Here is a 12,482-nt window from a genome sequence, read left to right on the forward strand (position 1 = left end):
TACGAGTGGTCTAGGGCTGTCGTAAGTGCTCCTACATGCACATAAATGAGCAATATGGCCGCCATGCTGGCCCTGCCTGAGATCATTTTGTGGTAGTATTTACCTGACTGAGTTTGTTTATACTTTGTAGGAAGAAAACAATCACAGTGACTTGCAGTCTGCTTTTGCACAAAAATATTGTACAGTCCGAGCCCGAATCTTAAATCTATTAGAGTTGTCCTTCTTTGTTATGTAAAACCACAGAAATGCCAGTCTCACAGGGGTCAAGCCCGTTTTGGGTCCGGGCTCTGTGATACCACAGATATAGTAAATTCATTGTATCACAGAGTTCGGGTCCAAATCGGGCCTAGCCCCTGTGACCAGTCTGCTGAAGCAAATGTAAAGGCAATGAATTCATATTTTAAAAAGTGAGGGGGGGGGGGGGGTTGTAGTCCATACATCAAACTTTGCATGTAATGATAACGAGAACAGTTGTTAGAAATGTAATATGGGGAGGGGGGTATTGGTACATGTGCATGCATCACCGTTAGTTTCTGTCGTATCAATACCTTTGATGCAACTGACTAACTGCATAATACATGCACATTCGAATGATAAACATTGCAAATTTTAAGGAAAATATTATATTAATTATAATAAAATGATTTGGTAAAGGGAGAGGGGTTAAAATCCCAATTATGCAAGTTCTATAGTTTTATGAAGGTCGTTAGAAATTAAACATACAAACTAGACCTATATGTATACACAGACAAGGGAAGGGTCATTATCGGATCCTTGTTATAAAGTGCACTTGCATGAGGATCCGGGTTAGAATAGGTCCGCAGTACCTCTTGCTTGTCGTAGGAGGCGACTAAATGGGGCGGTTCTTCGGATGAGACTGCAAACACTCAGGTCCCGTGTCACAGCAGGTGTGGCACGATAAAGATCCCTCCCTGCTCAATGGTTGTAAGCACCGAGTATAGGCCTAAATTTTGCAGCTCTTCACCGGCAATGGTGACGTCTCCATATGAGTGAAAAATCACGAGAGGGACGTTAAACAATATAAAAATCAATCATCATAAAGTGCAATATCAATAATAATTTTAATAATGGAAACTTGGCTCACATGAGCAGATCGATACATGACTCTTAAAATTCTAAAATGTAAATCTTTTATGTTATTTCTTATATCATCCCCCCCCCCCAATTTTAGTTACATGAAAATCAATAAAAATTATTCTATCAATTGTTTAAACATTCTAGGAATTTTCTTTACGTTACACTAGAGATCGAGATCAAAATTTCCATTGTTTTTGTTGACAACTTGCATGGGTTACTGCAGACGACAAGGATATGTTTAAAACCATGAGGAAATAATGAATGGATATTTCTTTCTATGGTAGGATTAATTTTAAATCTACCTCCATAGAGAAAAGAGTTCTAAAAAGTCAGACGTAAATCACAATCGTAGGCGATAGGTTTTGTGAAACGCTCGTATACGTGCAAGTCAAATGATCTTAAACGTAATCGTACGTTTACGATCTATGATCGGTTAGTGAAATCTCCGACAGATTGAGAAAATACGGGAAATTGCATTGTTTAGTCCTACCCAAAATAAATCTTCAAATATCAGAAAATGCAATAATTTGCGGCTTTTAACTCTGTGAAAACTTCTACCACATGAAAACTTACCCTTGTATGCAACGTTGTCGCTAATAGTAAATCTGACACAAGAAAATATGTAAGCAAGTGACAAATTGCGATCCACATGTCAATATGTCTGACGTAATGCATGTGATAAAATGTGACGTATGCTTTCTTGTTTCCTTTGTTGAAAGATGGATCAAGCAATGAAACACCCCCCCCCCCCTTTCCCCAGTGAGAAATGTATTTCAAAATTGAACAGGGTAATGCTTACTTGGCAAATCATTAATTCGAATATAATATCTTTGTTTTAATCTATTATTCGACCATACATACAGAGAAAGATGTTTTATAACAGTGATTTGTGTACATGTAGATGCTAATATTGACAACGAGAAAACAACATGTGTATCAAACCGAAGTATCTTATTGTACACGTTGACTTTCTAATCCATATGTAGTAGGGTGAATTAATATCAATAATTTATTTTATTTTTAGTGTAAATAAAATATGTAAGTTACAAAACAAACTTTTATTGGATTCTATAATGGTCTTCCATACTTCTCTACTAAGATATGTAGTAATGTAATTATGACCTTAATGGCTTTCCTTATCATTAAACCATGCATGCAGTTGTTATTCATGGTCTATTTAGTTCATTTTGGTTGGCTAGGCTTAGTGTCAAAGGTTATATGTCATGGGTTTTGTGAGTTCTGTTGGTTTTTTAGATAGTCAGTTATATTCACTAGCAGAGTGTTGAAGGTGGTTTTCTTTGCATATCTTTTGACATCTTATAACTGACTTGAGGTTCCTTGAAAATCGGTTATCTTCCTATTTTTGATATTTTGGCTCTGGTACCATATATCTGGTAAGATTATTGTTTTGTATGTATTTCTGTGATGTCTAGTGTATTTGTCATATGTGTTCGATGTGTATTTTACCATATAGTTTGCATAAATGTTATAAATGATAAGATTTATTATATCTCAATGCATTATGGGTAAAGAGCCTCATTTTGAGATTTAAATGTTATTTTATAATTTTTCTTAAACTTCACCCAAAAGTTGTTCATTGTATTAAAATTATTTCCCTAGTATTTGTATATTTTATGTGGTGTGTGATTGTGTATGGTTATAATTGTTTGTTATGTTTCAGAGCCGCTATTTACATGTAACAAATATACTTATTTCTTCAATAAACTCATACCCTGTCACGGATGGTCTGTGTTGTCATTAGAACAGGTTTGCAACCCTGTAACACATAGAAGGCTAAAAACAGTGATGCGATGTAAATTTAGAGAGAGAAAAAAATAGTTCCGGCATCTGGTTGTCAAGGGGGTGTGTCCCCATACCAAACCAGGTTATACAAAAATAACTTGCGTTCCTCTACTGGAATTTGACCAATCAGAGACAAGGATACAATAAGAATTAAATTATAATCGTACATTATAGTATCAAAGCGTTTGCTTATTACTATTTTAGTCAATCAAAATAGTAACGCGTATTGAGGGACAGTTCAATGAAAGGGTGAAGATAACGAACAGTGATCAATCTCATAACACATACAAAGAATACAAAATAAAGAGTAGGGCAAACACAGATCCTTGGACACACCAGATATGGGATCATGTGCAATGGAGGAATATATACGCCGTGAGTCCTATAGAATTAATGTATCTCGATCGGGTAAATGGAGCAATCCGTAGTCAAAATTTGTGTATTTGACCCAATGATCAATATGCATGTCAATTTCCTTGGATGACCAGATTTGTTAGTTGGTGGAATGAATTTTGCACGCATTGTCGGGTTGCAAATAATCCTACCTGCATCGTAGAACTCTCGCCGTATATAACGTTTCACTTAAACATCAATAGCAGACATTATATACAAGTAATTTTAGATGTAATAAATACGTGTCAGGACTTGCTGCAGCAGTATGGATAAGAATTTTCATATACGGGAAATGCATTTCAGCCCTCGCCGTTCCAATAAGATATTAAAAGGATTTAAAATGATTAAAATTACTTATGTTCTTATTCACCAGTTCAACCGAACATATATCATTTATGAAATAAAACACAAACACCCGTATGTAGGATGAGCTCGCATGCGCTAGTGCAACAGACTTTTTTAATAAATACATGTACAAAATCAATCTTTCATTTGACTTAAAAAAAAACCATTCTACAAATGAAAATAGAACAAGTAAATCAACAATTCTTAAAGTTAAAACGATATGCATCAATACTGGGAGGGGTGGGGTGTAGTCTGTTGCAAAGTAGCAGCGAACTTCGAATGATTTGTAAACGCCCGAGATTATACCTTGTCACATATTTACAGTGATTTTCTTTTGTTGTTCAGGAATTGTATCTGGTTATCATTAACAGGGTCTTGTTATCGCATATATGTGATAAACGAGCTCCTCCCACCTTGTTATCGCATGGGCGGTTCTAACATCAGAATTACACAATAGAAACAAGACAGGGATAATCGGTTTTCGTGAAGATACTTTTGCTGTTTTACGGGTAAAGCGTGCGCCCATGGATGTCTGGGGCGTTGAAACAGACGAGAAGTGTTATGTAACAGATATACACATACCTGTGACCGTTCTCTCATTTCATAAAGAGTATGCTAATGCCAGTCTTTAATCCTTTTCCTACTTGAATATTTGTGTTACACATGTTTTCTTAAAACATTTGTACAAATACATGTATAGAATTAAATTCCTGAAAAATTATTTATGAAGCCACCAATATGTGATTGATACTGACAGGGATAATCAGTTTTCGTGAAGTTACTATTGCTGTTTTACTGGTAAAGCGTGCGTCGATCGATGTCTGGGGCGTTAAAGCAGACAGGGAGTGTTACATGTATGTAACAGATATACACATGCCTTTGACCGTTTATTCAGTCAGTAATGTTAAATACACATGTAGTTACATGTATCTTTCTCTCATTTTATAAAGAGTTTGCTGATGCAAATCTTTAATCCTTTTCCTACTTTAATATTTGTGTTATACATGTTTTCTTAAAACATTTATACAAATACATGTATAGAATTAAATTCCTGAAAAAATAATTTATGAAGCCACCAATATGTGATTGATACCGACAGGGATAATCAATTTTCGTTAAGTTAGTTTTGCTGTTTTACGGGTAAAACGTATTAAATTTTATATACACATGCATCGTCCGACGATGTTATATGATAATCTACCATTGTATTGAATGTATGGTTCAATAAATGTAAAATGAGAAGCTTTTGAAATATGTGACAAGTCGGTCATCTATCAGCTATGGCACGCGCGAATCACATTAATTAGATAAACCTACTTTAACGGAGATAAACTAACTTTATCGACCGTTAATCCTAGTTTTTCAGTTTGATAAATTAAGTTTATCGTCGTTAATTCGAATTAACGACTGTTAAGGAGGTATGCTACACCAGAGAAATTTGATGTAGATGAAAAGTGTAGGATATGTACAAAAATATTTTGAATTTAAAAATTTTCAAATTTACTTTATTTTGTCAAAAAATACAGTTTTAGTAGAAGTTAAACTGGAAAAAATTTAAAACCCCTGCTGGACTCGAACCTGCGACCTACAGTTCAGCAGTCGGTATTCTAACCTACTGAGCTACTCGGCTAGGTATTTAAATGGAAAAGGAAAAGTCAAATATTGCTGATATCGATTTTGTCATCCATGTTTTTAAAGGAAGTCAGCCATTATGACGATGTAGAGTACCACCTTAATTCAAATTAACGACCGTTAATTCTAATTAACGATAGATAATACAAGTTCTTGGTCGTTAAACCCACTTTATCTGTTGTTAATGCCTTATCGATCGTTAATTCGAGTTAACGACAGATAATCCGGGTTTTTCAAGTCGTTAATGCTAATTAATGGACAGCCAATCACAGCCGTCGATGCAAACACAGACACCCCCGCCATTTTAAAATGAATCGTTTGGAGAGATCCCATCAGGCGTCTGTTAACAGCATTTTTGAGCGAACAAACACTTCACTTCGAGGCATTCAGCGTAAACTGGAGTATGGAGATTTCGAATGAGAGAAATCTCATTCGTCTCGAGGGATCGGACACCATTCCCACACACAGGGGCTCGGTTGTCAGATATTGAAGTTTTGTATTATTGTTCCCGAAGTTTTACATAATTTGTGTCCGAATAATAGATTATATAAATAAAATCCACCACCAAAATCCGCTTTTTTTCGAGGTTTTAAAAAAGGTGTATCATGTGTACATTAAAAAAGTAAAGGGACGACACTCGCCATCTTGGATTTCTGGGGGGGGGGGGGGGGGGGGGGGGCTCGATTCACGGCTTGTTTTTAATAATTTATATATACTCTCTGCCTACCGGTTTCGGGCGAGATCTATGTTGAAAAAAAATCCAACGACTTCTCCCTATTGTCTGCTTATGTCTACATGCCGTATTAAAGATCCAGTGACCCAAAACATCCTCGATACCTGCCCCTACTTATCGAAAGCAACGGAAATTTGCATCAAGTGACACGACGCCTACCGGAGCTCTCCATATAATCACTGGGGTGTTCCGAATGTATACGATAAATCTAGAGAAGTCCAAGTTGAAATAAGCACTGAATTTAAATTGAATTGAGTAAACGAATGTTTTCCACGGACAAACAAAGAAATCAGACAATGTCGTAGCATAGTCAGCTGTAAATAGTAAACTGTGTAATTTTTGAGAGAGATTGTATATACCAATAACTGAATGATTCTCATTAGATTAACTTACGCACAAACTACCACAGGGGCACATGATCAAAAGAACACCTGTTTATCCACACATTGCTATATAAATATCAAATTGAAGGCCGATATACCATACAAGTATTGTAAGTGTATTGTCGTTAACTCATCAGTGTTCGTTCGATTACACAATCACAAGTTGCAGGCCCATAGAAGGCGTAGGGGGTCATGCAAACCTCCCCCTTCCCCCATTTCAACTTATCCTAACCAATTATATGTAAATCCACCCCACCCCCCTCCATCATTAAGGGAAATTGATTAAGAGTAATACCCCCCCCCCCTCCCTTTATGGGCTGTCTTTCTCCCGTTTTAGCCTTTTTAAGAAGAGAAATAACAAGATGTGTGTGTGAAACACAAATGCCCCTGATAATGGCCAATTCCGAAGATGGCCAAGGTCACAAGGGCAAATATATTGGTACCAGTAGAAAGATCTTGTCAAAAGAAGTGCTCATGTACAAAATGAAAGCTCTAATATTTACCATTTAGAAGTTATGACCAATGTAAAAAAAAAACAAAAAAACAAAAACAATTAAAAGTAGGTCAAATATCAAGGTCAAAAGGTTCAATACCAACGGAAAGGTCTGGTCACAAGGAATACTCATGTGAAATATCAAAGCTCTATTACTTACTGTTTAAAAGTTATTAGCAAGGTTAAAGTTTCAGACAGAATGACAGAATGACAATGACAGACATGGCAAAAACAATATGCCCCCCCATCTTCGATCTCGGGGGCATAAAAATACATGTATATAATGACCCCTACCCCTAAATACCAAGACCTTTAATTACAAGTAAATTTTGTTCTAAATCCTCTTTGATATAACCATCTTTGGCCGAATCAGTACGCCAACTACCATGTTTTTTTTAACAATCTGTCTCAGATACCGGCATTTGCAGCTGCAGTAGCGCCGCCAGCTCGTAGACTATGAAAACCAAAATTGCGTTTATCTAAACCGATAGCTTCAAGAGCAGATAAAAGAATTTCTCTGGCTCTCGTGTAAGACAGACATAATTTATTTGACCTCTAAGAACATATGAATTTGAAGTTCTACAATACGAAACAGATCTGAATATAAATTCATCTGAATGTGCTACAATATTAGCCTTCTCTAAATATCGTTTGGTAATACTAACAGGACAAGTAAGTTGGTATGTACTGGAAATGTAAACAGTACTACCTTGTTTATAACGGTCAGTTTTACTTTTCTGAATAAAAAGTGTCATATGATTGTCGTAAATTTTTGTCACACCTGACTGACAAGCTCTGAAAATCTAAAAAAAAACCCAGAGAAAGTGAGCATACACATACATGAAATTGTAAGATTCAGTAAATTTTAATTCTCGTTAGCATATACTAAACAAATGTTTCTTAGAATGGTAAGAGAAATTGGTTCCTTTTTATTGTTCCCTTGATGACCGGATATATCTGCGACAACCTTCCCTTATGGAGATAGGAAGGAAAGAGGAACAAGGATTGGAGAATCCGGATAATTTATGAGACCAACTGATAGCATAGAAAGCCTCATCAATTGTAGATACGGAGTTACAATTGCCACTCAGATGAATCAAATATAAAGAAACATTGAAGTCCGATGCCGGCATTGAAGATATTTTAAAATTATCACACCACTTACAGAATCTATCAAATGTTCCAGTGTACTTTTTGCGTGTGTTATCAGCTTTAAATCCTAAGCAGAAATCTGGAAGTCGTTTGGCCAAATTCTGTAAAAAAGGTTCCGAACTTGTCCAGGTAGAAGTCCATTTTCCGTGATTGAAGATATCTGAAAAACTTTCAATTAAAATATTTTCTATGAGATAGAAAGTGTAGTGCACTACGAACTGTAGATACTACAAACTGTAGTATATCAATTAAATTACAACGAACGAAGAAAATCGAGACCTTGCCAGCTTCATCAAGATATAATATCATCTTGAAAGGGCCATGTCCGAATAAAAACAAACCAAAACTTGCCAGCTTCATCCGTTTTGAACAGGTCATGTCCGAATAAATACAAACACTAAAAGACAATACATTGAAAATGGTATAGAATCAAGATACAAATTAGACCTTGCCAGCTTCATCAAAAACAATTCTTGAAAGGGCCTCGTCTACGTCACAACATTTTGACCTTGATTTGTGTACGAAAGGCCATGGCTACAAACTTTCAGCACTGGGTCTTACTGCCAACACTCTGGAATTAAAATGATCTGCGCCAAAGAGGCTATGAGTATTCACTCCATGACAAAATACATTTTGATTTGGTGCGAATTCTAGAACATTCGTAACATACTCTTTGTACTTCATATCTTCGTCAAACAACAATGTCCAAAAAGGAGCAGAAGGCCACTTTGGCACAATAAGAGTTCCATGAGCTCTGCAAAATAATAAATATTTGATGGATCTACAGAATAGATTGATAGGAGGAACTAACCAGTTATTTTCTGAATGCCAAGATAGTGAAAATACATCAACAGATTCAGTACTTGGATACCAAAACAACGAATTATATCTTTTCAATTTTGGGTTGTGTGCACTGGCAAATCTATCCACAGTATGTGGACCCCCAAAACCATCAATAAGTTCAAAAAATTCTTTAGTTGTCTGCCAATCGTCGTAATCAATAATCTTGGATAAGTAATCAGCTTTTGTATTATCTTCCCTTGGAATCCAAACAATATCTTGTGAAATTGCATATTCAATACACTTAGAAAAAATGCTGAAAGCTAGTTTGTAAATGAGACTTTGTACTGCCTTTCTGCACGATTTTCACACAGTTTTGATTATCAGTGTCCCACCACACCGCTTTCCCTGATAAGGAAGCTGCAAAAGAATTTTCAATGCTATTTCAACCTCTTTTAATTTTATCCATGTGGAAATCATCAATGATTGGGATTTTGACCATATCTGATGTACAATTTTCTCGTCAACTTCCACAGTATATGCACCTGCTGCAATATTGCTAGCATCTGAAAATATTAAAACAGAAGGAAGAAATTTTCTCATTAAGCATTTTTGATTCAGTTTTGATAAATTCTTTGCCCAGAATTGTAATTCTGCTCTGACCATATCTGGAAAATCAAAATTCAAAAAATGGTCCCAATGAGTACTACTTTCTATGGCTAAATATAAATGCCGCGTCATTAAGCTGCAAACGTGATCGCAAACAGGTGATAGAGACATTATCTGTCCAGTAAGTTTGGTTAATTCGCGAGCTGTAAGAATTGGAAACGAATTAATCAAGGACTCCAATGTGCTTTGCACCTCTGTTATTCTTCTAGTAGGTATAAACAATGAAAACCTCTTTGAATCCCACAAAAGACCTAGCCATTAATGCCATTGACTTGGATGGCTGAAAAATATACTTTTCTTGGTTTATCAATAAACCAGATTGTTTTAGAGAATCTTGTACGAACTGTGAAGCATTTAGACATTGCTCAAAATTCCTTCCGAAACCGAAACCATCATCTAAATATAAAACATCAATACGTTGTTTCTCCAGTGTTTAACTAGTGGTCGCAGAGACTTTGTGAAAATATATGGAGCGGACGTCGAGCCAAAAACTAGAACATAAAAACAGTAAAAATTACCTTCCCAAACAAAACGCAAAGTATGTAATTTGTTTTCAACAAATGTTGATATGATGGTAACCATATTTTAAGTCGAATTTGATTAAAAAGCAATCTTTTTAAAAGTTTTTTCAAGGCAACTTTCCAGTCTTCAAACTTAACCTTTTTCTTTTCGACAAAATCGTTTAAAGCACTAAGGTCTAAAATAAATCTCTTTTTATCTGAACTTTTGTTAAGCGCTACGCTTAGTAGACTTACTACAAAGGGCTGAAAAGGAACTTTTTGTATACAGCCTGTTTCCAAAAGATCTGCAATAGCTTGATGTACAAAATCAACATTATCGAGAGCCGATTTATTATTCTTCAGAAACAAAGGTGGAGGTGGCGCCTGAAAAGGAATAACATAACCATTTTTAATGGTATCGATAACAAACTCGTTAGCACCAATGTTCTGCCAATACTGGACATTTTTCGCCAGACTACCCTTGACCCCTTTGCTGTGAGCAGAACTATTTTCAAAATAAGCAACATGCTGTAGAAACGGGTTTATTTGACTATTCAAAAGAATATCATTCTGAGGAACATACTTCTCGAAAGGTCTACTTGTATGAGCTTGCACTTTGGTTGCTTGATTGAGCTGGTGGAGCACTACATTGGGATTTCCAGTGCCCGTACTTTCGGCAATTGTAACAAATGTCGTACGGCGAGGGTTGTTTTCTTTGTTTTGTGTAGCCACGAAAGGACTGCTGGTAGGGCGTAGAATCAGGCCTGCGATCAGTGGAAGTAGCTGGAGTGGGAGCAGTAGCAGAAGGTTTCTTGTAGGGCTGGTAGCGACGCTTCTCCTTGAGTGCACGCAATGCACGACTTTTCGCTTGGCGCATTCGCTTCTCATCGTCAGAGGCAAGGTCGTCACTCTCATATTCTCGCACTGTGGTCCAGCCAGCTGGGGACTTGTCAGCAATTCTAATGAGCTTATTTCTTCTCGTTAGCTTGGCGATAATGGAAGAAACAATACTGGCAGAAGATGTATCTTTAACTGATGAACGTTTCTGTAATTTAGACAAGTCACTCAATATTTCGGAATTGAAATTTAACTGTATTTTGTTGCCTTCGTGTCTAAAGTTAACCGAGACCTCTTTCTTTAATTGCTTAGCAAAGGTGTCAAAATCATTACCGGCTGATAATTGGTCCTTCAGGTTTTCCAACTTTGTGTGCAGATAGGTTTTAAACAAATTGAAGGTGTCCGTGATATTCGGAATCTCGGGTCTGTTAGGTTGTGCAGAAATTGTAGTTAATGCTGCGTGATTTGAGGGCTCGTATAACACCGAATCATCCATTGACTGCTCTTGACAATCTGCTAAGAAATCTGTCGTAGACCGCTTCGACATTAGAAGAGCTGGTATTGTAGTCTGTTGCAAAGTAGCAGCGAATTTCGAATGATTTGTAAACGCCCGAGATTCTACCTTATACGCGGCTACCTCATGCGTAGCACGGACTCACCCTATTCACCCGTAAACACTTTTCAAAAATAGCAAATCGATCTACCGATACCCAAAATAACCACCCGAATTCAAAACAAACACACGTGTTTCACTGTCACTTTTATAAATATATTTGTGTCCCTAATATTTTGTGGGATGCTATTACACAGTACTGCTGCAGCATACTGTAAGATTTCTTACCGTACTGTGATGTTTTGACTAATGGAATCTGTGAAATATTGGTGCAACGAAAATTATATCTATTCCCTTTGATCTTAACTACATGTAAATCTTGGTGCTGAATGCCATTAATAAATCTAAAAGTTTCTAAAGCCACTTTAAGAATTTTTCTTTTTTGTAATGATGATATTTTCGCTTTTCTAAAAGTTCTTCATAACTACATGTAAAAACATAATCTTCATATACAAATTTCAAAGCTCTCTCTTGTAATTTTTCTATCTTACTAGTGTTTGGTTCTGTATAAAAATGACAAGACAGTGGGGAAAAATTGAAATTTGACAATATAAACGAATGGGAAACTTATAGCCGGTAAAGTTTGTTCAGATGTTTGCCTATTCTTTTCATAATATTGATATGTTGTGCTGCCTTTCTACATATGTTTGAAATGTGTACATCAAATAAAAGGAAGTCAATACCAATATCAAGTAATTTACTGTGTTTTCACAAGATACATTGACACCTTGGATGGAAAAAAATGGTTGCTTGTAATGAGTTTTCTTGTCAACAGCTATTGCTTGAAACTTGTTAGGATTTGCTCGCATACAGTTAAAATGAAACCAATCTATAAGTGTGTTGCTATCTTTAACAGGGCTTGGCATAGATAGCGTATTGTCATAATTGTATAATGTTCCATGTTCAATAGAATAGACGACATCATTTATAAAAGCGTTCAATAAAATAGATCCGAGTACACTCCCCTGGAGTACTCCCTAGCTTATGTTTTCCCGACTGCTAAAAACCTGACTTATCTTTTAAAACTTGTTGTTTTCTGTTTGTAAAGTAA

General features: G+C 36.1%; 1 protein-coding gene across 1 annotated transcript; it reads right to left on the minus strand.

Annotated features, from left to right (window-relative positions):
* Nucleotides 1-10,576: 10,576 nt before the first annotated feature.
* Nucleotides 10,577-11,365, minus strand: LOC130047252 (uncharacterized). Its single transcript, XM_056141875.1, has 2 exons — nucleotides 11,152-11,365; nucleotides 10,577-11,007 (listed from the first exon to the last, which is right to left on the minus strand). The coding sequence occupies exons 1-2, from the start codon at nucleotides 11,363-11,365 to the stop codon at nucleotides 10,577-10,579; spliced, it is 645 nt and encodes a 214-aa protein (XP_055997850.1).
* Between the last annotated feature and the right edge of the window lie 1,117 nt (nucleotides 11,366-12,482).

Source organism: Ostrea edulis, chromosome 6 (assembly GCF_947568905.1).
Source record: "Ostrea edulis chromosome 6, xbOstEdul1.1, whole genome shotgun sequence".
NCBI lineage: Eukaryota > Metazoa > Mollusca > Bivalvia > Ostreida > Ostreidae > Ostrea > Ostrea edulis.